The 27,923-nt window shown below is 42.1% G+C and overlaps 1 protein-coding gene across 1 annotated transcript in view; it reads left to right on the top strand.

The window, feature by feature from the left end:
* Window positions 1-6,241: 6,241 nt before the first annotated feature.
* UTRN (utrophin) overlaps window positions 6,242-27,923 on the top strand; it is a 485,166-nt gene continuing 463,484 nt past the window's right edge. Inside the window, exons 1-2 of the mRNA XM_040627923.1 lie at window positions 6,242-6,368; window positions 11,422-11,592. Coding sequence (XP_040483857.1) covers window positions 11,514-11,592 — 79 coding nt within the window. The 5' untranslated portion in view covers window positions 6,242-6,368; window positions 11,422-11,513. The remainder of the gene's footprint in view (window positions 6,369-11,421; window positions 11,593-27,923) is intronic.

Here is a 27,923-nt window from a genome sequence, read left to right on the forward strand (position 1 = left end):
TCAAGACTGTCTCTATTTTTTCAGCTCCTTGTTCGATGGTTTCATTTTCCCCCTTTGCAGGTACAGAACTCCTGCTAGTAGCAGGGGCAGGAAAAGGGCATGAAGGGATTGTGGGATAGTCTCAATTTTATGTTACTCCAGTGTATTAATCCGAAAGAGAAAAAAGAATTTTCCCTTCCAGTGTTATTCTGGAAATTCCTCTGGAAGGACATATGTGGATTAGGATAGATCTCCTTTTGTCCCTCTTGAATCAATCACTATGCCTGGGGTTGAGGCCTACAGTTGGCTGTACTTGAGTCATGAGCCTACCCTGATGCTAGGTGGAGAGGTGATTGACAGCCCCACAAAATTTGATTGGAGCAGGGAAGGAACAATAACCCAAAGGAAGGTGTAATGTTCCTTCACAAAGAAGGGAAAGATGCTGGGCAGAGGCAAGACGACAGATGTCCTTTAGGATTCCTATTCATCTGTTAAGGCTTGACTCAGGTGTCACTTCTTGATACCCCGTCTCTGTCCTTCTCCTATTGGGTTACACGTCCTTCTTCTGGGTCATGTTACATCTTGGCCGTACTGGTGTATCCATAATAACTTATAATTGTCTAGTTATGTGTTGGTCTCTCTCACTAGACAGCAGCTTTTTGAAGACAACCACTGTGGCTTATTGTCATTGGCACACCCAGCCCTTCAGCAGACAATGGGAGTTCCAGAAATTTTTTCAATAAAAATAAATGAAGATGATCACAAAACGGCAGCAAATCATCTTGAGTTTAAAAAAGGAGGAAATGACATAACAGTAAAAAACAGAGCAAAACAAAACAGCAAACAAACAAAAACCAGATACTGTGATAAATGCTCCCTATCAAGTAAATCATTTGATTCTCAAAACATTTGAGGAAGGTATTCTTTCTATTTCTTAGACAGGAAGCTAAAGGTTATGCAAGTTCCACAAGCTCATATGCCTAATAACTGTCAATTTAATAATTAGCACTCAGGCAACTTAAATCCAGCCTCATTCGCTTTCACAACTCTGTGTGCTGTTCTCCTCCTCCCGTTCCTGCTGCAGGTTAACAATGAACTTATGTAACCTAGGGATGCTCTCTTTATTTCTTAGTGCTTTGGACATTTTCCCCCAATAGATTCTTATTTTACCTAAATGCACTCCCTAGCCTGTTTTGTGTCTTTGTCATTTGTTTCTTTCGCCGCACAGTTAGAGGGTTGAAGGAGAAACTGTAAAATCCCTTCCAGTACCAACATCACAAAATTATACAAAGTAAATGAAACCAGCTTGAAGTAACAAGTCTGACAACGCCCACATAGGACACTCCTTTTACTCAGAAGGCTTTTGGTTCTCAGGGGCAGCACGCTGTGAAGGGGTGGGTCTGGCGGTACCCTCCACTCTGCTCGCCTCTTCCTTCTCTTATGGGGACCCCTTTCTTCTCTCCTTTTGTTCTGCCAGTTGCTCTTTTCTCCTCAACTGCTTAGTCTTTTTCTTTTGTCCATAGCTTCTTTGGACCCTGCATTTCAACGGCCCTACCTTCAACAGTCCTCTCCTCCCTGCCCTCCTGCGCACAGACTTCTCCTGCAGAGCATTTGGTCAGGACCGGCCAGGCTCTGTACCATAGGGCAGGCTGAATTGCCCAGAATGCTCCTGAGGTGTTAATGACCCTTGGCAACCTCAAGGGTGATCCACGACTGAACAAAACACTTGAGTTCAAAGAGATAAGGCTCATTGTGGGCATTTTGAAGTTACGATCGGTCCTGTGGGCAACGTTTTTCTTGTAGGGCAATTTCTCGACTCCTCCAATCATCCAAAGTGGCCTATTTGAGGCCGCTCCTTAGGGAACAATGGCTCTGAGTGAGATTCCCCAACCATCCTGATCTAACTTCAAGAATTGTTAAAACTGCAGCATCCTGGGCCTCACCAGACCTAACAAATCAGAATTTCTGGGAGTTGGTAGGCAATCTGAATGTAAAATATTCTCCTGGTGATTCTTAAGTTTACTCAATTGTGAGAAACTCTGCCTTCATTCTAATTATTCTCTAAAAGTTTCGTGCGTTAGTATTATTAGTTCCCTTAATTGTATTACAAAGAATTTTATTTATGTCTATTTTCAACTTGTACAATAAATACTAGATATTTGACGGAAGAATTCAACAACAATATTTAGCAAATATTCTGGTATCTATTATGTATAAGACACTTTCTTGACCTGGGAAAGATAAGAAAAGATGAATTCCTTAAACTTTGTCCCTTCCTTAAATGCTTCCATATGGGGCTTTATTCATAGTCAACGCCCAGGGTGAAGCTGAAGGAGTGCCTTGTTTTTAATACATTATGTAGTTCCCTATGTTTCTATTGTTTAAAGAGAAACTACATTTATATACTCTTGCTATATATATTATATTCATTATATACAAAGTTAAGTTAAGAAAGTTTTCTTTTGGGTTCTTATGTTAGGATGCAGTTCCTGGGGTGCCTGGGTGGTGCAGTCCTTAAGCGTCTGCCTTAGGCTCAGGGCGTGGTCCCGGCGTTATGGGATCAAGCCCCACATCAGGCTCCTCCGCTGTGAGCCTGCTTCTTCCTCTCCCACTCCCCCTGTTTGTGTTCCCTCTCTCGCTGGCTGTCTCTCTCTGTCAAATAAATAAATAAAATCTTAAAAAAAAAAAAAAGGTTGCAGTTCCCTACATATGAACGATATCTATGTAAAATCATGTCTATTGTATATACATACACATGCATATCTTTCTATATCTGAATCTCTATATACACTCCTCATCATATTTTCTCCTATGTCAAGGGCTTTGTCCCAGTGACATCAGTTCAGTTTTCTTGAATTTTTAACTGTTCCGTGGTGACTGTGGGGCAATTCAGAATCTGAGTTAATGTTAGACCCTGGGCCACCTTCCTACCACTTTCTCTAAACGCTCTACCTTGCTCTTTGAGGTGGGGAGACAAAACCCACTGAGTACTGTCATTACAAGCCAATGTCCCTGGTGCATGGACCCCAGTTGGAATGTTGGTTGCAGGTGCACTAACTGCTACCCACTGTCTGATAGTCTGTTTCCACTTTCCCCACAACTTGATTCTCAGGCTGGGAAAGAAAATCCCACTGTCTGCTGTATGGTAACAAAGCCTTCTGTGGTTAAAATCTTCCACTAAATGTGTTTTCTTCACTGCAAAGGAAACAGGGAGTAGGAGCAGCTTGGGACCTCCTCAACAGGAAGTTCTTTGTTTGGGCTCTGCCCAGGGCCTACAGAGAATATCGGTCTCTGCATGTGGGGAGAAGGGCTAGAAACAGGGCATAGGCTTCAGGTAATGCACCATCAGCCACTGAAGCTGGGGGTGTGGGTGGAGTCACTCCCTGTACAGATGGCGACTGTATTCTTACCAGTCTTTCCTTATGGCCTTTGGGGAAGCTTAACTAAACATCCCCTCAGAGTTTTAAAAACTCAGAAATTCTAGGTCCCCCCAAAACTGTGTTTTTTCAAAAACTTTGAGTTAAATAAAATAACATTTGTCCAGCACTTTGCAATGTACAAAGTGCTTTTCACTTACATCCTTTGAAGCAAGGAAATCCTTAAATGCTGCAATGTGGTTTTATATTAAAGGAGGAATCTGAGTTTCCTTCAGCTCAACCATGAGGATACAGCGTATGATGAACAGCTTTAAGGGTCTGTAGGATTATCAGTTAAACCTCAGTCTCCCTGGATACAGAGACTCAAATAGCACTTGATCTGTCCTTTTTTTTTTCTTTTTGACAATTATCACTGATCTTGCCTGTCCTTACTTGTTTACAGGATTTATCTCACATGCTAGATTTGACATTCTTTAAATCAAGATCTCTATCCATTTTTCCTTTGGATCATTCACAGGGCCGATGATGGAACTGGCAGTTCATAAATTGGCATTTGCTAAATGAATGAACCAATGAAAGTGAATGAATAAATTATGTGCATTTCAAGTTAATCATCCGGATGTATTGTGGATTTATACGGAAAAAAATCCCCCAAAGGAAGGAAGCTAAGGTAGAGACTTTATAAAGAACTATCTTTCAAGACCTCCGACCCCTCTAACAGCACTTAGGGACTGGGGAAACGTTCACTTTCTAACTAAATAAAAAACTAGTGAATTCTTTCTGGGGGGGAAAAAAAAGCATTTAAATCCCCTAGTGTTTTATCTTTGCTAAATCGTAAATTAACTTTCAAATATTAAGCCAGCAATAAGCCAGAGCTGCTCGCTTATCAATCATCCTTTCTCTTTTCCACGAACTAGGAACTTAGGTTGCTGGCCTCCCACCCCCGAATCATAATCATAGGAACACACGAGGAATGAAATATGTTATTCTCCATGTTTGTGTGTGTGTATATTGGAAAAATAGAAAAATAAGACCAGCATAGGCTCTGTTTGTAGGCACGACCGAATATAAAACGAAATGTCAAGTTTTTAACACTAAAAGCGACACTGAGAAAGCTAAAATAAATACACCCTTGGAACTAGGACCTACAAATCAGCAACGTCAGCAAACGGAGGTGGGGTGAGTGGAGGAGGCAAATGGAGATTTACCTCTAGAAGAGAACAAAATCGCCCGAACTGCCGGGGTTGCCTGGGGTGGGGGCGTGACTCACATTTTCGGGTAATCTGAATAAAGGGGATGGTGTTTGGGCGAGGCGTCCATTCTCGCTCCCGGCGCGTCGCACGCACCGGGAGCCGCGCGGGACGCGCAGCCCCAGGCCAACCGAGCGCCGGGCTAGCGGCTGCGGGCGGGGAGGGCGCGCGGGGCGGGTGCTGATTGACGGGGCGCGCGGTCAGGTGACCCGGGGCGCCACGTTCCCCGAGCCCAGCCCGCGGTGGCCGCCTGGGCCGGGCCCGGGCCGAACCAGAGCCGAGAGGGTGCTGCTCTCCGGAACAAAGTTGCTGGGCCTGCGGCGGCGGGGCCGGGGGCCGTGAGCCGAGCGGGCGCGGGAGCGCCGAGGGCGGTGCCGGCCCGGGGAGCGGTCCCGCTCGGCCGCCTCCTCCTGGGAAGAGCGAGCCCCGGGGTGCCCGGACGCGAGTCCGTTTCCCCGGGGGGGCGGCAGGGCGCCCCCGCTCGCTCCCGCGCCCCCTCCCTCTCAGCCTCCTGCGCAGCTCTCCAACAAAGGGGCAGGCCGGCGGCGGCGGAGGGGGGGTGCGGCGGCGGAGGAGGAGCTGCTGAAGCGAGCCGCTCGCGCACAAAGTTGTGGAGTCGCCTTTCCTCGGAGGAGGGGAGCGGGCAGCCGCAGCCGGCCGCGGGCTTTCTCCCGCCGAGGGCCGAGGAGGAGCCTCTGGTTCCCGAAGCCCATTGGGGCACCACGGCGAGCGGTGCCTCCTTTCTTCTGGGTCACTTCTGCAGAGGGAAAACTCTGTAGTGTTTGGCAAACTTGGTTGCCCGCGCTCCCGCTCCAGGTTTGCACTTGGACTGTTTTGTTTTTGTTTTTGGCGGAACTACTGGGGCAGGAAGATTGCACAAGTCGGGGGCGTTGTTTCAGTAGGGTGTCAAAAAAATTTTTTTTTTTCTTTCGGATTTGTCTGGTTCTTCACATTTCCTTTTAAAAACTCGTCGCCCCACAGAACTCACGCTCGCACACTCCCCCACGATCACTACGACCCAAACACGCCCGGAGGAGCCCTCGGCCCGCTCGGGACGCGGCGGCGGCGGCGGCGGCTGGCGGGCGACGCGGGCCCGCGGGTCCCGGGAGCAGGTAAGCCCGTGCCATGTCTCCGCCTCGGGCCGTGGGATGTGACCGCGGCCCCGGGGCAGTGGGGCGTGGGCTGCGGGGAGGAGGGACTTTCTGCGGCTCCTACCCTGTGACCCAGTCTCTTCTCAAGTCTGAGTCTAAGATGTCACCAACTTTAGCGTGCACTTTCCTCCGAACCTGAGTTCTGCTCCCCTCGGCGGGAGAGAGGGTGCCAGAAACGTGGCGAGAGCTCGGACGCGGAGGTTCTCGCAATCCGTCTAGGAGCGAATGACCCCAACTCCTCCGACCCGTGCAGTGCCGCCGCGGGGCTCCCCCAGCCCGCCTCCCCCTATGTGTGAGAGGGTCGCGTGCCTCGCGCTGTGATCTCCAAGAGGGGACGTGGCTTCCTCGGATGGCCTGTGACACACACCCCGGCCCCGGGAAGGCGGGGCTCCGAGGTGTCCGCCAGGACTGGGTGGGAAGAGGGTGGCGGTGTGGTGGAGCGGCAGGGGAGCGGCTCGCAGCCGTCTGGCAGGAAACGTGTTCACCCTCCACGCCGTTGCTGCTCTTGAGGGTGGGGCTCCGGGGAGGGGACAGGGGCAGCCAGTCGGTGCTTAGTGCCCACGGTAGCCTCTTCGACTTTCTCGGACTCTTGGCATCTCTTGCTGCACCAGGTAAGGTCATTCGTGCCTCCCTTTGGCCCCGGGTCCGAGGCTCTGGTTGCCCAAGGCCACTTAGAAAACCAACAAGGCACGAATTTTAGGCTGTGCAACTTTTAGAAGGCACGCTGTTACAGGAGAATTTTTTTTCTCCCAAGTCCCGGATTACGAAAGGGACTGTTCCAGGGTTGTTTCAAGGGAAGGAGAAAACGTGCCCGACCTCCAAGAGCCTGAGGATCCGCACGTCGTTTTACATTGAACTGGAGAGCCCCATATCTCACTTGGGGCGATCGGCTCCTCTTTCTGGGCTGTCCCGGGGCGCGTCTCCTCTTTCCCAGCCTCCAGCTCACCTGGATCACCAGGGCCTCACGGGTCACTTCCCGGTGCGGTGTTTGGGAGGATCAGTGCACCGGTTGCTGCAGCTGGAACGCACCGACTTTGCGGAAGCTTCGATTCCCCGGGTCCGGGCTTGGGCCGGGTCTCGCGGCCTCTGGGACACAAGGCAGCAGCCGCTTCCACTTATTTGTAACTCGCACGGGACTCAGGAAGTGCGGTTGGCCCCCTCCCTGCTGTTGCTGGTGGGCGTGGGGGCCGCGACCTGCGGGGAGCGCTGCGAACCAGGCGAGGGCTGGAGGAATGCGAAGCTCGTGGGTGCTTCAGCTTCGCGAGTACCCGGCGGCCAGGGCCAGGGTTTACGCGGAGTCATTCCCCGCCCCCTCTACCCGAGTTTATGGGACCGATGAGACAGCTCTTTAACTCTCCTTTGGGTGTTTACCTAAAATTTATTGCGCCTGTAAACAGTATTAATCACCCTAGTACCAACCTTCCCTTGGAGCGTTTCCGAGAGTGAATGGCAGTCCTTGGCACTGGGCGGTTTCTTGTAGTGTTTCAAGCTGAGCGGCAAATTCTTGGCTCCTTCGCTTCCCTTTCCACTATCTTCAGCATTCCTAGGTTTGGTTTCTAGTTTCAATGCATGGATGGTTTCTGCCCAAGGACGTATACCGCATTTCCGTCGTAATTGCACATTGTTGAACATATTTGTATTCTTACATTGTCTAATTGCCAATTGTTTTAAAATTGAAACATTGGCTTTACCTTTAAGGCCACCCCTCCACCCTTTCACCCCCAAGTTTATTGCCACATACTGATGGCTTCTGTTCCATATGACAGCCAGACACGTTCTGAAGAAAGAGTTGCTGAGTGTAGAGTTAAGTGTCTTAGTTTCAGTGAGAAAGATCTGGCTAAACTTTGCAAAACAGAATTCTGAGGGAACAGAGACCTGGAGCAGTGGTAACAATAAATGACAAATTGTATAGGGCTTAAAGCTTCTAAGGCAATAATATCCCATTCATTTATTCTCAGTTTCTCACCCAGCTTTGTGTGGAAGATGGCCTCTCTTACGCCCTATGGAAGTGTAAGGTCCTCACCTAGGCACACTGTCAGTGAAGAAACTTTGATTCTGTCTCCTGACAAGCAGTTATAAATAGCTGCAGCATTCAGCGATTTAGAAGGAGGTATCTTTTTCCCTGTGCTACTCAACCTGGGGTCGCCTGCCCATTCCTGGCAACAGGTGACGACAGTCCGTGGCTCTCACTGTTCCAGTGGCCTTCTGTGATTCTCCCTCCTTCCCATTCTTTCCTTGTTCTCTGGTCGTCTTTCTGCTGTATCTTTGTAGCATATAAAGGATTTTGATGATCTGGAAGAGAAAATTTGAGAAATTATCTTAGACTGGCAAAATTAAAAAAAAAATTCACGTGTAAATGAAGTAAAGTCCTGTGTAAACAGTTTACTTTTCTTTTTTATGGAGTGGGGAAGGTCTTTGTCAAGTGTTGATCTGAAGACCCTTAGCTAAGACCAGTCATGAAGGAGAGTGTCAGAATGCCTTTTAAAGGGAATAGTTAGTTGCTTTCCTGTAAAGAGAACTTTTGTTGGACAAAGCTGATTTTCCATGATAAAATTTTATATGCATTCTTCTGAACAAAGCTTTAAGTTCTTGACTATATTAAAAAATGCACTTAAGAACTCAGCAAATCTTTTACAGATATGTACCCCCAAAAAGGAACTTAATCACATAATAATCCCAAAGTCTTAACAGTAGTAGAGAAATATAAAAAATGAGAAAAAGTTTTTTATACTCAAAATTTGGCAGACTGATGATCTAATCCACATGGTCTTCTCTACAAGAGAGGAATTTGTTCCTAAATCTTTAGTAGTCCACTCGTTTTCTTCTGCCTCCAACTGTTAAATATTTCAAACATTTTTTCTAAGGTAATTTTGACCTCTTTATTATTAGAACACACACTTTTTCCAACTAGTCAGGAAAAAATATATTTTTTTACATATATTTATATTATAAAATAATATGTTATTTCTTGGAATATTACATATAATTAAACATAATATAAAAACTAAGTATTACATAAGTATGCCAAATGAAGCATATTATAAAATAATAATGCTATATGGCGTGTCCTTGAATGAAATGATTGTGTTGTCTAATCCTAGCTAGTAGTATACTGTGTTCTACTGTATGTTGTAATATATGAATTAATGCCCATTATTTGCAGGTTAATATTTGGGCATGTTGACTGCTATATTCCCAATTAAATGATTCCCAGTTAAATTTATTTAATTGGCATTTGGGGTCCACTTAAGGGGCTGTAAGGATACAGCGAAGTTGCTGGACTTAAAATTGAATTCTGATTCTGTTTGGGTTGTAGGGGCGATATGTTCCAGGAAGGATTAGGGCAATGCAGAGCTCTCATTATTGACATTCTTAAAAAAAAGGTGGTTCTGCCAAGTAGAATCCTCAATTCTTTAAGCTCTGAAGATGATTCTAATTAATTACTAAAGATTAAAATTATTTTATTGCTGGGGCGCCTGGGTGACTCAGTCGGTTGAGTGTCGACTCTTGGTTTCTGCTCAGGTCATGATCTCAGCGTTGTGAGGTTGAGCCCTGCCTGGAGCCCTATGTGGGGCTCCCGAGGTCAGCGCTGAGTCTGCTCAAGATTCTTTTTCCTCCTCCCTGTCCTTCCCTCTCTCCTCTCCCTGCTTGGGTGTTCTCTCATTCTCTCTCTCTCAAATAAATAAATAAATAAATAAAATAAAATCTTTAAAATTATTTTATTGAGTGATAGCTGTACTTAGCAGAATTCATATGATATACCTTCTAGAATAATATCTGTGTCATTGGGTATAACGTGTGACTATCCAGATTTATATTGAATCCAGACCATTTTTGAGATCAGACCTATATGTCCAACTGTCTTCTTTGTTATCTGCACTTATATAACTCAGAGGCACCTCACATTCAGCAAGTCCAAACCACATTCATGATTTCTTCCGCCAGTGGTTTATCTGCCAGTGTTCCTGAGCTCAGTGAATGACTCACCCTGCACGCATTTGCCCAAACCAAAACTCGGCAGTCGTTTTGCACCTTAGTATTCTAAACGACTCATATTCTATTAGTTCCCCAATGCTGTTGACCTTCTGTATTTGATATTTAAATATCCCATGCATCTACCCCTTTCTTTCCATGTACCCTTGTTTAGACCACAATCATTTCCTACCTGTAATATTATACTAGAAAGAAGAGTAAACACCCGTATGCTTTCTCTACATTCCCCACTTAACCATTTTCCAACATTTCCTTTCTTTCTTTCTCTCTCTCCCTCTCTCTCCGTATGTATGTATATAGGTAGGGAGATACCTGTACGTAGATAGATAGACAGGCATATGCTGTCCTGTTTGAACTGAAGTTGAAGTTATTATCACACTTCATTGGTAAATATTTCATCAGGTGTCTCCTGTAAACAAAGATACTCACTTGCATAATGACAAAATCATGAACCAATTCTACAGAACTTTAACACTGATAGAATGATATTGTCTAATAGTTAGCCCCAATTCCTATTTTTCACATTATCCCCCAGATGTTTATTTTTTTAGTTCTAGATTCAGTCAAGGATTACACTTGGTTGTCATGTTTCTTTAGTCCTCTTTAACCCACAAAGTTCCCCCTCCCTCAGGTGTTTTTGTTTTTCATGATGAAAATTTTGAGCAATCCAGGTCATTTATTTTGAAGACTACCCACAGTCTAGATTTGTCTGTTCATGATAAGCTCCATGGGGGTACTGTATAGATGATGTGGTATATCTCCCATTGTATCACACGATATTGGTCATATGAAGTTTGATCACTTAGTTAAAGTTAGGAATTAGTTTCCCCAAATTCTATTATGAAAAAATTTCAAATACGCAGAGAAATTGAAAGAAATTTTTATTCAACACCCATGTGCCCATGACCTAGGTTCTTGAATGAACAATTGTGAAATTCTGCCATACTCTTCATGGCTTCGCACTCATCATTCTTGTCCACCTACGAACCAGAATGATCTTTTCAGAAGGCAGATCTGATCATGTTACTTCCCAGCTTAAAACCATCTATTGGATCCCCCTTCCTCTTTAGAGAAAGATCAAGAGCCTTGACCTGGTCTCCAACACCCTGTCGCTGGTCCCGTCTACCCACTTCATGTAGTTCGCCAGATTTCTCTCTTCTTGGCTGTTTTCTCTCCAAAGACACTGGCTTAGCTTCTTGAATGCTCCATGATTCTTCCTGCCACTTCACGTGGAAGGCTCTTATTTTTTTCTCTTCCCACTTCATTTTTTTTTGCTAATTGAATTTTTCTCATCATTGAAGGCTTGGCTCAAATGACACTTCTTCAAGAAAACCTTTCCTAATTGCCCAGGGCAGGTCGGATTCCTCTGCTGTATGCTGATATTACTCTGTGCTTCTCATTCGTTCATTTGTAACATATCAGTATTATAATGAAATAATTCATTACCTAATTCACAGCTTAGTGTCTATAAACGTCATAATGGGAGAGTCTGCGTCTCTTTTTTCAGTCATATCCCCATTGCCCAGATCAGTGCATTACACATAGAGTGTGCTGAATAAATATTTGCTGAATGAATGGGTAGTATATATAACTATATTTATATATATTATAAAAATATATATGTATGTATACAGTTTTTTTCCAAGTCAATACATTCCCTTTTCTCTTTAGGTATTGATGTTAAGCTGGACCATTATAGGAAACTGGAAGTCTTAAGAAGAGGATTTAATACAATCTTTGGATTAAATTGAAACTCAGCAAAGATGGCCAAGTATGGAGAACACGAGGCCAGGCCTGATGACGGGCAGAATGAGTTCAGTGACATCATTAAGTCCAGATCTGGTAGGTAATGGAAGCTTAAGAAAATGATGGCTTATTAAGTATACGCTACTTAGAAGACATAAGTTTTTTGGCTTGTTTTTGCACTGTTCTTGTGAGACAAACTTCTTTTGAGAAACACAGTTCTGACAAATGACTATTCTATTGTAAAAGGTAACGTACTGTCTCGGAGTATCCGGTCTTAATTGCCAGTCCATTTTGGTCTTATTGCATGTTGATGGGCACTGCTTGGTGAAACTCCTACCTGTAGCTGAATGCTTTTCCTTGATGAGACTACCCCTTTCCACACAGATACACAGCTGAGCAGTTTTTTCTTGTTGGTCTGTTTTATGAAGTTGAAGGGATCACGTGCTTAAAATATGAAGTAGCAATTTCTGGTAAGGTGCATCTTCTTGAGTTTTGCCTCCATTACTGTATATCCTCACCCCTGTCCTTTTTGGGGGCCAGGGTTGGGTCACCAGGTGTCCTACCTATGCTTTCCTTTTTGAAACTTTTTATGAGTGTTCTGTGAAGGTATAGTTTTCACCTGGGTCCCCTAAGACAGATTGATGGTTTCATATGAACATTTAAATTGAGGACCTAATAATACCACTCCCTCCCGCAATCTTTTATATAACCGAGTGCTTTTTGACTCTGGCTGTGCAAATGAATCAGCTGGGGAGTTTTTAAAAAATGCAGATGCAGTGGCTCCACTCCAGACCTGTTGAATAATTTCTGTATTTTTTAAAAGCTTCGAGTATGATTCTGAGACAGGCTCTAAGGGGAGATATTTTTGAGCAGGCAAGGCCTTTCTGAGCTTTGGAAATTACACAGAACTCCACCCTGGGTGTGAACACTATACTTAAGTAACTTTGAGAGTTACTTTGAGGTATAAAATTACATCCAGTGTCACTTTAAAAATGAAAAAGGAACCTAAACTCTGTTTTTCCTCTGTGAACCATCTTTATATGATGTGAGGATCCTATTTCTTAATTATTTGAAATTGCAAAAATATGTATGGAAAATAAGCTGTAAATTAATAGAGATACATATTGAAGACACACCTTTCCCCCTGTGATATTGGTATCAGTTGGTTGGTAAAGATTTTGGTTATTACAGTCTTGGCTCTAAACATATAGCTACTATTGTGTAACTTTAAGGATCTTTTGGGGGTACAGTTTAATATCCTGTGTTAAAGTTCACTCTCAGGATGTTTTATTCCTCTAAATTTCTTTTTGTTTAAGTGCTTTAGTAGTATGAAGGGTGATGTAGATATACGGGATTATTAATATCTTCTTAAGAGCAGGGAATATATATCCAGAAATATGTAAATGTAGCAAGGAGGAAAATAAAAGACACAATGTATCCATGCTTGTCATGTTCTATAAATTGTGAGGTGGTATATTCTTAGTTTTCTGAGTCAATGTCCATTTCAGTAAGACCTTTGATATTTATAATTATGTATTTTAGCCATGTCCATAAAAAAGTCATCATATAAGTTTAAAAATATTGGGTATATATGATGAGTACATATAACTTCAGAACTCTAAGTTAAGTGTTATCATTTAAAAAGACTGACAATTCTCATACATTATTGGGGGACAGTTGAGCAGAAATTATCACGTTTTTACCATATGCATACCAATTGGCTCAATAACTCTATTTTTAGAGTTTTCCCCCAGGGAATACACAGACATGCACAGCAAGAAGTTGATCATGGCATTTTTATAATAGAAAAAAATTGGAAACACCATAAAAACCCAGTATTGAGGATTGGTTAAATCGTAATTTCCCAGTCATAATTTCCCATTATTTCCCGTAATTTGTGAAGGAGCACAGGTTCCGATGTATAATTCAAAAAAGGATTTTGTGAGCCAATAACTTTAGGAAATAAGTGTTTAACCTACTCTGTTCCTTTAGTGTGGGGCATCTCAACAGATCATATAGAATCTCAGTGGAACTAATTAAATTAGGGTATATCCATAAAGTGGAAGGTTGTACATTCACAAAAATGTTATGGATGTGTATAGAAGTACATTCTTGATATTGTTAAGTAAAAAAATGTGTGCAATATGAAGTCCTATATGTGGGAAATATTTTTTTCGAGAAGATATACCCGAACATACACTAAAATATTAATAGTGCCCATCTTTGTATTGTGGCATTATGATTTTTCTCTTTTTTGCTCATATGTATTTTCTAAAGTTCTTTAATGAGCCTGTATTACTTAGTTCTTGTAATTTTAAAGGCTCTCAAATTGCTTAGAGTGTTTTAATGCCAAAGCTATGACTGTTGTTTTGGAGGGACCTACTTCAAAACACATTGAAAAGCTAGCTGTTGCATAGCTGAGATACGAATCACATTCTTTTGGCTGGATTATGTTGCAAAAGCCAGTAGATAAATTTGGATTTGAATGGCTTATTAGTCCCAATCTTGCTTTCTGGAAGGTACTTTTTTTTTTTTTAATAATATTTTTTTATTTTATTATGTTAGTCACCATATAGTACATCCCTAGTTTTTGATAAAGTTCCATGATTCATTACTTGCGTATAACACCCAGTGCACCATGCAATATGTGCCCTCCTTAATACCCATCACCAGCCTATCCCATTCCCCCACTCCCCTCCCCTCTGAAGCCCTCAGTTTGTTTCCCAGAGTCCATAGTCTCATGGTTCATTCCCCCTTCTGTTTACCCCACTTTGTTGATTCTTTTACCGTGAATACTAGTAGACTGTGGTCAGCTCTTATAGTACTCTAAAATGTACATATTGAAAAGGGAGTTTTAGTTCATACCATGTCAAAAGCACCATCTACATGTAAAGGTCGTCGGATGTGTTCTATGCTGAATTTGTTGGCTTTTCAGTTTTTTAAAGGAATGTTTTCATATAAGAAAATTTTAATTCCAATCTCTTCCTGTTTCTTCCTTTTGGAGGACTGGATGTGGGGAGGGGTAGAGATTGGGTGGGGAAAAAAGCTAATATTGAGAGTATACTGATAAACTTACCTCTTGGTTTATGAAGAGTCTTTTCTTTTCTCCCCAGCCTTGAGTTTGGACAGTCTAAAAGCCTGGCATAATAGAAATATTTGTGCATTTAAGTTATTAGGATTGTTTATATTACCTTTATCCAGTATTAATTTGTTTTATGCTCTGTGTGAGGTTTAAAATTTTTTTTCAAGTCATTTGCACCATCTGAACAGATGTATGAAATCCTCAGGGGTAGGTGATGAAGTAACGTCATGAATGTAAAGACTGTACATTTCTTTATGGTTGTAGTACGCTTGTCTTGGATTTGAGTGAATTTCAGAAAAGAACTTGAAGGGATATGACCATTAATGGTTAAGGGTTGGATAAAAGTAGACCTTTCTGTCCCTAACTGAAAGACGTTAAGTCAAGTTTGTCATCAATGACTGTATCTTTGACAGCCTGAATTAGCTTCAGAAGGCTTAACAAGTTAGTAATGATTTTGAGAGAGTAGGCCAAGAATTAGAGATGGTTCGTTTTTTTTTTTTTTTTTTTTTGGTGTGTGTGTGTGTGTGTGTGTGTATGTGTATGTGTGAGATATATTGTCAATGTGTAAGCCTCTGCTTGGGCATTTTAAGCATGAAATAATAAAATGGTTTGAGATGCATATAAAATCAAAGAATATCCTTGTTGCTATTTCATTCTTACAATAGCTAACACACTTTAAAGCCAGTAATGTAGAATACATCATCCTTTTCTGTTCTCAGTGCTGTTGTAGTAATTTTTTTAGCACAGAGTCCCCCTAATGAGGGTCAACCTCAGGACTAAAGGCAGTGTGTCAACTAGCTACATGTGAAGATTTTGGCCATTTGGGGATTTGAATCAATAGACTCTGAGATGGGAAAGGGCCATTTGCTGAATGAATGAGGTGAGTCACACACTGTTGTACGATTCAGTATGCTCTTTAAAAGGCCTTGGGCAGGAAGCTGGAGTGTAACAATTTTATCATTTTTTCCTTCACCTTTTCTCTTCTTGCCTAATCCCAGCGTCTAATGGTTGAAGGAACCTCAGAGGCCGTATAACACGGCCATGACTGTGACATGTCTGTACCCAGCCCCTGCTTGGACATGTCCAGTGATGGGATCACACTGGTGATGATGATGATGATAATTCTAGCAGTTTACATTTGTTGAACGTAGACCACATGCTGATATGATGCTATGAATTTAATCCTAACAACCACTATTTTATAGAGGACAGACATGAGTCACATAGAAGTAATTTGCCACACCGGCCTGCCTTCTAATTCTCCAAAGGCCCAGGGCCTTTGCACAGCCCTCTTTTCCTTGTCTTTGCCTGTTAGGCTCCTTCTTGTTATTTGGATCTAGGCTTAAAGGTCATCACAGAGGTCTTCCCTGCTGACTTTAGAAAACAGATCTCCCAGTCACTCCTGACTATCACTATATTTAAGTTCCCTATATATTCTTATTTCTATCTGGCATTTTTCTTGGTGGTGGTGGTGGTGGTGGGATGTGTGTGTGTGTGTGTGTGTTAATGTCCCTCCAACTAGAATTTGTGTGTGTGTGTGTGTGTGTGTTTGTTAATGTCCCTCCAACTAGAATTTAATTCCAGAAGAGCAGGAACCACTACATTCCTGGCATCATGCCCAGGGCCTTGCTCCTAGTAGGTGAACAATGAATGGTTATTCAATGAGAAAGGCTACAGAGCTAGAAAGTGCCAGAGCTGGGATTAGAACTCGGTGCTCTGACTCCAGAAAGTCTGCATTTGACCTCTACATATTGCCGAGTCTCCTAATTTATAAGGTAGTTTATTCCATTGTCACTGGATGACTCTTCATTTGCACGTGAATCTATTGCTTATTAATTTTGCACAGTATTAATTCGACGTATACATCCCTCTGCCTCTTCCCTTATATCCATCAGGGTTGGGACCCTGGCCTATGAGCGAGAGCTTCTCTGGGCCTCCTTGTGCCACAGCCCTGCCAAGGGAGGGCCAGTAGTGGAAGATACATCCTGCTGCTCCCAGACTTGTCCTGTCCTTCCTTGGCTCCAGTCTCTGTCACTTTCTTTCTTTCTTTTTTTTTTTTAAAGATTTTATTTATTTATTTGACAGAGATAGACAGCCAGCGAGAGAAGGAACACAAGCAGGGGGAGTTGAACACAAGAAGCAGGCTCATAGCGGAGGAGCCTGATGTGGGGCTCGATCCCATAATGCCGGGATCACGCCCTGAGCCGAAGGCAGACGCTTAACCGCTGTGCCACCCAGGCGCCCCTGTCACTTTCTGTAAGAGTTAGCAAAGGGGAAAATACCAGAGGACAGGCAGTCTTCTGGATGGAAGGTAGAGAAATTGGTAGTTTGTTTCCGTTGTGAATTCCCTTTTCTTTTTTCCTCCTACTGCAGCTCAAGGCTTTACACTAGCTGGTGAAAAAACGTAGTGGATTTCAGATGCACTGCGATTTGGCACAATTTAAGCCCTGGTCTGATGCCCAGATGGATATCTCTGGGATTAAAAGAGTTGGTAGTGGTGGGGGAAGGGAGAGGGAAGAAAAGAGAGGCCAGTGAAAGAAAAATAAAATGAATTATTTAATATGGAATATTATACCTGGTTACATTTATAGCAGGTCTCCTGAAAATACACTGTGTTTGCAATAAAGCGAACTTGCTTAGCAAGATTCCGTTTTATAAAAATTATGAAGAAGATCACCTATTTGTTTATCTTCCAGGGGCCTTTCCTTAGGAAGGACACTGGTTACGTTGCATTTAGGGAGTCCTTGATTACACTTTCTCTTTCATTTAAAGAAATACCTGTGAGGGGATTTTTCCAAACAGCTTAAAGGGCTGTGAGAAATTGTTCTTTTTTTCTCCCCTGAAGCTTTCTTTCCTTGGCTGGAATACCTGTGCTTCGGAGGGAGCTCTTTGAGCAGGTTTGTTTTTTCCATGAACCCTGGGGATTTGTGGGGAGGGATGGTAACCCTGATGGAAATTCAACTCCGACAGAGAAGAGCAGCTATTCTTGTAATGCGTGTAAAAATATTCTCCGTGCTGTCGCCTCATTATGCTGAAGTAGTACAAACGTAGAAAAGTTTTCTGTGTTAATGTGATTCTCATGACCTGTTACTGTGCTTGTGGAAGCTTTGTAGGTGAACCATTCCTAATCAGGAAACATGAATTGCTGAGAATGTTCTAAGCAATGGAAGTACATTCATTATATGGACAGAATGGAAAACTCAATTTTATTGAACCTTACTTGAGGCCAGAAGTTTGAACTAGATGCTGATATGATGATTTTCTGGGAACAAGGGAACATGTGAGATCATTGCAGCAGTTGTAAATATTAGTTAAAATTTAATTGCGAAAGGATACTCAGGTGGTTTCAGATGTGTTGGCCAAGTTGTTTTTCCCTTTAGCTGTGTGTGGAGGCAGAGGTATTTACTACATTACTATTTTTAATATTTTTGTATGCCTCAACTGCTTAATAATAAACTCAAGTCAGCGTTTGAAATGTGAGTCATTGTGAGTTTTTAATATCGATTTACTCTTGAAATGATGGCTTGTGGACTGAGAAATCTAAGCCAGATGTAGCTCTTTCACTTTTGCTTCCTCTGCCCTTGGATTTACACCTGTCAACTATAGGAGGCCTTTGCACTCGGGCCTTTGAACAACTACCAGTCTAAGTTTTGTTTAAATCCTGTGGGTCTTCTGTCTCAGAAGCTTGTACTCTGGGCCTGGTTAATAAGGAAAATTTTTTTTGGTGTCTGTTCACGTGGCAGCTAAGATTAAGGTTTGGGGTGGTACAGTCTTACATTGGTTATGAGAACTCAGTTTCGTTAAAAAAAAATCAGTTCTATCACAGATGTTGAGCTCAAAGTGTAAAGTTACTAGAATAATATTTCATAGCTGAATATTTTCAAATAAATTTTTCTTTTGATGGGGGTGCTGACTGGTTAGTTGTTATAATTTCTGTCCAGTTCAATAATTTTAGCATTTAATTATGTAACAAAAATTTTTTTTTTGAAGGAGCGGAAAACGCACATAATAACATTTCTTACATAGCGGAGAAGCCCAATTAAAAATTGACTTTGTATCTCTAAAGTGGTACAACTTTGAAATAAATACATCAGCTGTAGTTTGAAAAGTATTATCGGTTTAGACATTCTTTTTTAATTCCACAGTTTTAATATTCGAGAACTTTTTTCATTCTACTTTCTAGTTAAGATTTTGGTATATGATATAGATATAACATTTACTGGGGGATGGAGATAGCATTTTAAGGTTGATACTCACGGATTGGTTCTCTTGCTCTTCATAGGCTATGTGTGAGTCATGTTATTTAACATTAATTCAGTAATTACCTAAATGTATATGTATGCTTTTATTGGGAAAGTTGGGTTTTGGGCTCATTGCTTGTGGTCTTGTTAACTCAGGCTGCACATCAGACCTGGATTCGGATTCAGTTGTGTGGGGTGGGGTCTGGACGTCGGAGTTTTAACAAGCCCCATTGCTTTATGGAGAAAGAAGGCCGGTTTAAGACTGTTGGAAGTATGGGGCGCCTTGGTGGCGCAGTTGTTAAGTGTCCACCTTCGGCTCAGGGCGTGATCCCGGCGTTATGGGATCGAGCCCCACATCAGGCTCCTCTGCTATGAGCCTGTTTCTTCCTTTCCCACTCCCCCTGCTTGTGTTCCCTCTCTCGCTGCCTGTCTCTATCTCTGTCAAATAAATAAATAAAATCTTAAAAAAAAAAAAAGACTGTTAGAACTAAGGTGAAAATGGTCTGTGCATTTCAGAGGAGTGAAGAGAGCTGTAGGCAAATGTTGAAGATTATTTCTACTTAGAAACACTGACCTTTAAGTGTTTTAAAATGGTAATGGATTCTTGGTATTGGACATTTTTTCTTTTGCTCTGTATTTTGAAGAGTTTGGGTTATGTTGAGCAAAGGTAAAACCATGGAGAGTGGGTCAGGGGAGTGATGAAATTTGGTGCATTTCTTATCGTGGCCCCTCAAACCAGAAAATCATTAGCAAAATATTCAGCAGCAAAGTATTTCTTCATTGAGCTCCTTGGTCTTCAAGTCAGTGTACTTAACCTCTTCTTGCTGCAAGTTTAATGTCATATCCTGAAGTCTTACATGGTGTCCTCGATCAATTCATTGTAAAAACTTAATGTGAATATTTTCTAAGAAATTATTTCTAAGACAGATATATTTTTGACTCATGGTGGGGAAAAAATTCTCATGTCCAATCCTGTATGCTAATTTTTCTTTTTTTTTCTTTTTAGTTAAGTTGTAATTTATTCATACAGTGGAATAATTTGAGGTAAAAAAATCACAAGGTTTTTTTTTTTTCCTGTATCAATATGGGGTGATTTCTAAGATGCCATACAAAGTATGAAACATAAACAACTTTTTGCTAGTTTTCTTATATTATTTAAGGTTAGAGACAATATTACATACGTATTTCCCTCCCTGTTTTTGTAATTTTAGATAGGTGACATCTAGTACTTATATTTAATATAACTAGACTTTCTTTTGATACAAAGTAATTTCCTTATCATTCTTATAAAATGTACTCATTTTAAAAGAATAATTGTTTATTATGTCAAAGATGAATTAGGAGTTAAGTGACTTTTGCACCACTATAGCAAGTTCCTTGAGGATCTGTAAATACACCCCAGAGGTCTTGAGATGTCCTTGTATTCATTTAACTAAACCAAGCCAAACACCAAACTCCCACTCTTACAGTCCTTGAGTTTTTTGCAGTAGTGTCTTTGAGCTCTAATCTTTAACCTCTTTGAAGATATAGGAAGGGATTTTCATTTCTTCATTGATTAAACAAGCTTTGCAGTGGATCAAAATATGTAATTGCTCTTTCTTTTTTTTTTAAAGATTTTATTTATTTATTAGAGATAGAGAGAGAGTGCGCACAAGCAGGGGGAGCAGCAGGCAGAGGGAGAGGGAGAAGCAGGGCGTCCCTGTAATTGCTCTTACAAAGGTCACTGTGTAGAATTTGAGGCAGGTGCAGACATTTACTCGTCCTGTTGCCCCCCCCTCCCCCCAAGGCAAGTGTCATATGTAAATTCCCTTGCTGATCAAACCTGCCACCTACCAACCTGGAGTGGTCTGCTCTTTCTTTGGGCTTTCCCTATCTTTTGCATATGGGGGCCAGTTTCAGATTTCACCCAGGGAACTCTTGAGGTTGTAAACCAACATATGCCCTTATCAGATAATATGATTTACAACATATTGTCTTTAAAAATTTTTAAGTATTGCAAGTATTGACTCAGAGCTGGGAGAATGAATCTGAGTCTTATTTTGTGTTGAAAGCTCCTGGCCTTATTCAAAAGCCACCTTCTGGGGGCCTCTTTAAATAAGTATGTTCTAGTTTACTCTGTGACCCTACGTAGTTCCTTCATAGGTGTTTAGAAAATGTCATACTGCAAAATGGAAAGATATTTATTTTTGTGTTTTTACCTGTGGCATCAATGGCCAGTTCTAGAACATGGCAGATCTTCACTCATAGATTAGATCTCATTTTAATACCATGTGAACAGAAAAAAACCAAAGTGACTTGAATTCTTTTAACTTATATGTGTTTTTTCCAGAGACATAACCTGTTATAGGTTAGGAGAGTGTTACTGTTTGGAGAATGTGCATATATGCTTGCTCTCTTTCTCAGACTGGCTTTATTGAGCATTTGTTGTAGGACAGATCTTATTCTGGGGACCTGGCATGGAGGCAGATTGCTCAGAGAGGGGCACTCATTTGCATGTATGTTTAAATGAAACATTTAGAGATGTCTGCCCCCATCTTATCTTCCTAGCAGCTCTGCCTTTCCCCCTGCCACCATGGTACTCTCTGAAGAGGCAGATGGCAAGGTGTGAGGACCACCCATGGTCCTTTTCTTGCCTTTGCGATGTGGCTTGCTTTGTTTTCTGTGCTTGGTTGTTTTTGCCCTCCCAACCCCCCAATTTTGAGACCTTCATTCTTCAAACAGTGTTAAGTGCTACAGAGCATTCTACTTTTGATCACCCAGCCAGAATCACTCTCTCCCTCTTGTTCAGTCTTTATTTTGATTTCTGGCTCTTCTTGCTTGTGTATGGTCCATGCTTCCCCAATTTGATTTTCTGATGCCAGCCTTTAGCTTAGACTCCACACACAGTAAGTGCTCAATGAAGGTTGTAAATGTTTTTTGAAAAAATTAGACATGCTTATATACATATCTTAGTCAATCAGCAAATGTCTGTTGTTCAATCATTAATGCTAGATGATGGGCTCAGAGGTGAGCAAGACATACGTCTGTTCTTAACATGCTCTCAGGCTAGTTGGGAGGAGAGGAATAAATAGACACCTTGCACAAAAAATAGTGTAATGCACACAAGGCCATAGGAACATGGAAGGAGTGAGGACAAGCTCTTGGCGTTGGTGGGGATAAGGGTATGGCTGGTATCAGCACCTTAACAAGAGGGAATTTGAGGTGTGGCTTGAAGGATGCTTAGGAGGTAGACATATGGACAGTGAGGGAAGGACCTGCCAGATTGGTGGAAAAGAGCAATGCATTTTGAGTCTGTAGCTGGTAGGTGAGTGTGGCTGGGGCATTGTGGATAGTGTGAGAGGTTGGGCCAGATTTTGAAAGCTCTTTGAAGCAGGTTAAAGAGTTGATCATTTCACTCTAGGTAACTGCTACAGGATTTTAAGTGAGTTAATGATGGGCTTAGTACTATTTTTCAGAAAGATAATTTGGTTGGCAGTGTGAAAGGTAAATTTAGAAGAGAGCAGAGTTGGAGGGAGGCAGAGGAGCAGGGAAGGGTTGTGAAAATAATTGAGGTTAGAAATTATGGGGGCTTGAACCAAAGTGGTAGAAGTGGAGAGGGAGTAGGGGAAAGGATCTGGAAGATGGTTAGCAATTAGTAAAAACATGTGTAAAGGCGCAATGTAAACTTCACCTGCATGGGGTTTGCTTTGTATTTTTCAGTCGGCTGGGTAGTTTTTTTTTCAAATAGTGTTTAATTCAGGTTCTGAGCACTTTTAATTATTAGCTTTTCCTCCAGAATGAATTTTCTTAACTTGCTTAATTTCTACATTTTATTTTATTTATTTATTTTAGAGAGGGAGAAGAGGAGGTGGGGGAGAGGGAGAGGGAGAGAGAGAATCTTAAGCTGGCTCCACACCCAGTGCGGAGCCTGACATGGGGCTCAATCTCACAAAGCGGAGATCATGACTTGAGCTGAAATCAAGAGTCAGATGCTTAACCCACTGAGCTACCCAGGCGCCCCTAATTTCTACATTTTAAAGGTAGTTTTACTCATCAGTTACATTGACTGCTGCTGTTTTTCTAAAGTATTGTCTCTTAGTCAATTTGTTTCAGTTACTTTGAATTGAATTGTTTCAATAGTATTTGTTTTTCTGTAAGTATATTCTGAAAGAAATGTCATGCTTCAGAGAAAAAGTAGATTAATTAAAATGAGAAGAAAGAGAAAGCTTATCATGTTTATTTAGTACAATATAAAAGTTCTTTGAAATGGTAGCAAAAGTAAAGTAATATTAATCTCATCTTAGAGTGCAGGTAATAGTCTTGGACAGCTAAAAGAAAATCTGTAGCAAAATGAGCCTGGAAAACTATTTCAGAGGAACTTTGATTGAAGAATAGAATGTTTCATGTGACTCTGTGAAGATGATGTCATCCTGTATTACTAATTTCAGCTCCAACAGATAGGCTAGAGTAAATGCAAATTAAGAATAAATTAAGAACAGATGTTGAGAAATACCTTTCATTTAGGGAATAATTAAATAGTGGAAAGGTCATTGGAGTTTAGTCAATAAAGCTGGGATGCTCAGAACTCATAATTATTCAAGTAACAGATGCTTTTCTTAATATGATGCTTTGCTGTGGAGGTTCGGCTAATGGGAGAAAGAATAGGCTGTTATTGTCGTATTGTTTTTCTTTTGAGTTCCATCTTCCAAATTCTTATATTCAGGAGGCTAACTTTAAATTCTGGTTTGTAAACTGGTATCTCAGAATGGTGGTTGTCTTGACCTCTAAGACAGAATAAAAGGTCTCATTTGAAAACTATGCATTGTTGCGTTGGGCATTGGTGGTGTGTAAGGTTTTGATTTGGCCAGTATAACTGTCCCTCTTGGTTGTGAATCTAGCTTTCTTTAACATTCAACTCTGTCTTATGTTCTGGAGATTGTTAGGGAAGGACTTGTCTGACTCTTTCTGTATCTATATTTATCTACTTTAGTCTATCTGTAAAAGATATTTTGTTTTATTTTAACTTTAATTATTATTATTATTTTTTTATTTCAAAGATTTTATTTTTAAGTAATCTTTACACCCAACCTGGGGCTCAAACTCACAAACCCAAGATCAAGAGTCATATTGCTCTACCAACTGAGCCAGCCAAGAGCCCCTGTAAAAGACATATTGAATGGCATTTTGTTACCTTGCTGGTACTATGTGTCAGCCACTTGGATTGTCACAGTGTGATGGAGACATAGCTGCAGTTGTCAATTGTTTTTCACCTAAAGAGGGCGGATCTCATCAGATTTGCTGTTCGGGAGAATAGATGCCTTGGGCTGGGGTGGTGGATGGGGCCAGACTGGAAGCCTGGAGGACTGCTGTGTGACCATCACAGTCGAACGGTAAGCAATACTGTGAACCTGAACTAAACAGTGGTGTTTGGGATAGAGGAGAGGGGTGAGATGGAAAGCTGTAGGCGGGGGACAGACTTAATGGAACATAGTGATATATGAGCAGTCTGCCTTCTGGTTTCAACTCTTGGCAGGTAAAGCTTTTCTATTAAGGCTTTGGTGTGAGGGAGGTGGGTAAGGGAATATATTTCAATAGATATCCAATATATAGGAGATATAGATACATCTCCCGGGAGAGTGGCCTGGGCTGGGATCACATCCTTGAAAATTGGCAGCTGGACCGTTGACTATTTTCCTCAGTAGTCCATGGAACTCTTTTAAATATATTCTTAAAATTCCTCAAAATTTCATCAAGAACTGGTTTATTTCTCTTTGTATTTTCTGAGATTTTTGACTGGCCCTAGAATAAGCCTCTGGAGAAAGAATTTAAGAGATGGTAAGATTATGGCAGTGGAAGATGAGAAATTAAGAAGTAGTCTTTGATTTTTATTATTTTTAGCAGATATTGGTACTTGACACCTTGGGAGTTGACTATATATTTATGTCCCAGGGTCATAAGAAGCCTACTTGCAAATGTTATTCTAGCTAACCGGGTTGGCTGGGGGAGGGAGAGGGAGGAGTTAAGAAATGCTTGCAATGTGTGCAAATTTTACAAATGTGCCTCTGCACATTTTCTGGGTAAAAGTGTCCACGGTTTTCATTATACTATTATAGGAGGCCTATGACCCACCAAGAAGTTGAATCTTTTTGGTGTTGTGTCTTTCATGGGGTTTCAGTCCTTTCTGATGGAAATGAAATGGGCTGTCGATACCCTGGCATGAGTTCAGGGTCCCACACTATTTTTTTTTTTTTTTTTTTAAGATTTTTATTTATTTGACAGAGAAAGACACAGGGAGAGAGGGAACACAAGCAGGGGCAGTGGGAGAGGGAGAAGCAGGCTTCCCGCTGAGCAGGGAGCCCAATGAGGGGCTGGATCCCGGGACCCTGGGATCATGACCTGAGCCCAAGGCAGATGCTTAACGACTGAGCCACCCAGGTGCCCCAGGGTCCCACACTATTGACACAACTCAGATTCTGGACGTTATGTTATAGCCCCTGTTGTCTCAGAGCCATCAGAGCAAAGGACCTGATTGCTAGAATTAGGATGAATAAGACACGAAGTTTGAAGGGCAAAATTTCTGATAATGTTTGACCCAGTTTTGCATATAATGAATTTTTATTTGTTGATGAATCTTCCCCTTTTGTTGCTAAAAGTGGCAAATAATCAGACATAAATTACTAATTAACAGTCTGGTTCAGATTTTTTCTTTTTAATTAATGGAACTTGTGCTTCATCAAGCTCAGGTGGAGTGGGTATCACAATGCCTTATTTTTTCTAACGTCAAAGGTAATTTCTTTTCCAAAAATATTGTTATATTTGTCACCTGAAAACAAGCCAGTCTTTCCCATACTCATGGAGTAAGAGTAGTAGTTCTCACTGGAGGACTCTACTGCCTGATGGCTCCTCATTTTACATTTGGACCAGACCCCCTGCCCCCAGCTTAAATCTCATGTCATCAAATTGCATCACCAACTAAAGCTCATTGTTGGGATGCCACTCTCTCCCCCCATCATTCCCTCTTATCTCTTGGTGACTTTAGGTCCTGGTTCGCTGTCACTGTCTATAAAAGTTACTCTTATACTTTGATTTCAGTGTAAGCATAGATGATCCTTCCAACACTCTGTCTCTCAGTTTTTGAACTTCTCTTTTTAGTGATCCTCTCTTCCCCTGCAATGGTACTATCTTGGCAAAACCATGTCGTCATTTATGACTGTGGCCCCTCCGTAATTTGAGTTTTAAGTGTCACACTTGCTGCCCATCATGTCTTACACTTCCGGCTCACTCCCTCTTATATCACTCCCTCTTATATCAGTCTCTGATCCAGTGGGGTCTGTAATCCATTGGGCCTGCCACCATTATGCAGTTGCCCATCCCTTCAGATCCCTTCTTTGCTCTTTACTGAGCATCCATGGTCAATCACAATCACGCCTTTGCTTTCCTCATCGTTCTTGCTTCATCACAGCTGTGTCAGACTCTACCCCTGGCTAAACCTGACTCTTCACCTGCTCTGTACGAGCCCCCATGCAGAGGCGTGAGGCTGGAGAAAAACACAAGCCTAATAATGCCTTCAGTGAAATTCATGATCACATGTGAGACCTTAAGGCTGTGTGGCAATCACTCTTCCACTGTTCTACATGATTATTTCATACTTCTTTTCTTTCCTGAAACATTTACCCCTTCCTCCCCATCCTGATGCTTAGCTGATGACATTGCCTATTCTTGTCCTAAGAAAATTGAAGTAAACTGAAGAGGAATCCGTAGTCTGCCTCCAACCAGCAACTTCCCAAGGCCACCCCAGCTGTGCCTCCTCTTGCTTGCTCAAGGACATCTCCTCTCTCTCCTCTGCATCCTTACTCTTTCCCTCTCTAGTGGGTCCTTTCTATTAGCATACAAGGTATTATTTTTCCTCTCCTAAAAGAACTATACTCTTGATCCCACCTCTGTCTCCAGCTATCACCGCATTTATATAAGAGTTCCTCAGGAATTTTATATGCCCACAGTTGCAATTCCTCCCCATTCATTCTCTCTTAAAACCGTTTTAAACCGGCATAGCCCCTACCATTCAACTAAAAGTGCGTGAAAAGTTGCTACAGACTTCCCTATCGCTCAATCTAGGGGTCAGTTCTCAGTCTTTATTTTATTCATCCCTCGGTAGCATTGATAGTTGATCATTCCGTCTTCCACGAAGCACTTTCTTCTCTTGGTTTCTAGGATATCCCATACTCTCGTGGTTTCCCTCTTGTTCTCCTTTTGCTGATTCTTCTTCCTAATGTTGGAGGGCATAGTCCTTGGACCTCCTCTTTGTCCCACTTACTCCCTTTCTCATCTTCCTTCCCCTGCTTAGAAAGAGCCCAGTGCTCTCCCGCCAAACTGCGTACGTCTGTTTCCTGTCATCCACTTGACAGCTCCACATGTTTGTTCAGATCTGAACTCTTGATCTCCCCTCCTATGCCTCTTACAGGCAAATCTGATTCTTCCAGTTGTTCAGGTTGAACATTTTGGAGGCATCCTTGTAGTCTTTTCTTTCTCTTAGAACCACATCCAGTCTGTCAGCAAATCCTGTTTATGCAGAATCCGGCCACATCTTACTATCTCCATAGTTACTGTGATGGTGTAGGCCACCATCATTCTTGCCTGAATTTCTACAGTGGCCTCCTCACTGGTCTCCCTGTTTGCCCCTTTGTCCCACTGAGGCTGGTCGCAGCCAGCAGCACAGTGAGCCTTTTTAAAATGGAAATAAATTGTATCACCCTGGGCTCACCATTCTGCAGTGACTTCCCATTTTACTCACAATAAAAGCTGAAGACCTTACAGTGATCCACAGGGTCCTGAGTGATCCTGCCTGACTCTGTCTCCCCTTACCCTTTTGTTCATTGTCCATAGCCATCGGCCTCCCAGAGCAGGCCCTTTGCCCTTGTGGCGCCTGCCTGGAGCGCTTGGCCCTCCGGTGACCGAATGGGTGACTCCCTCCTCTCCATGACCTTCCTGACCATGGGTGAAACTGCAAAGCCCGCCTTCCTCAGCACGCTGCACCACTTTCCCTGGCTTCATTATACTGCATAGCACTTATCACCCACTAGCGCACCTGACAATTTACTTGTTGGCCTGCTGATGTCTGTCTCTTT

This window comes from Ursus maritimus, unplaced genomic scaffold (genome assembly GCF_017311325.1).
Source record: "Ursus maritimus isolate PB19 unplaced genomic scaffold, ASM1731132v1 scaffold_13, whole genome shotgun sequence".
Lineage (NCBI taxonomy): Eukaryota > Metazoa > Chordata > Mammalia > Carnivora > Ursidae > Ursus > Ursus maritimus.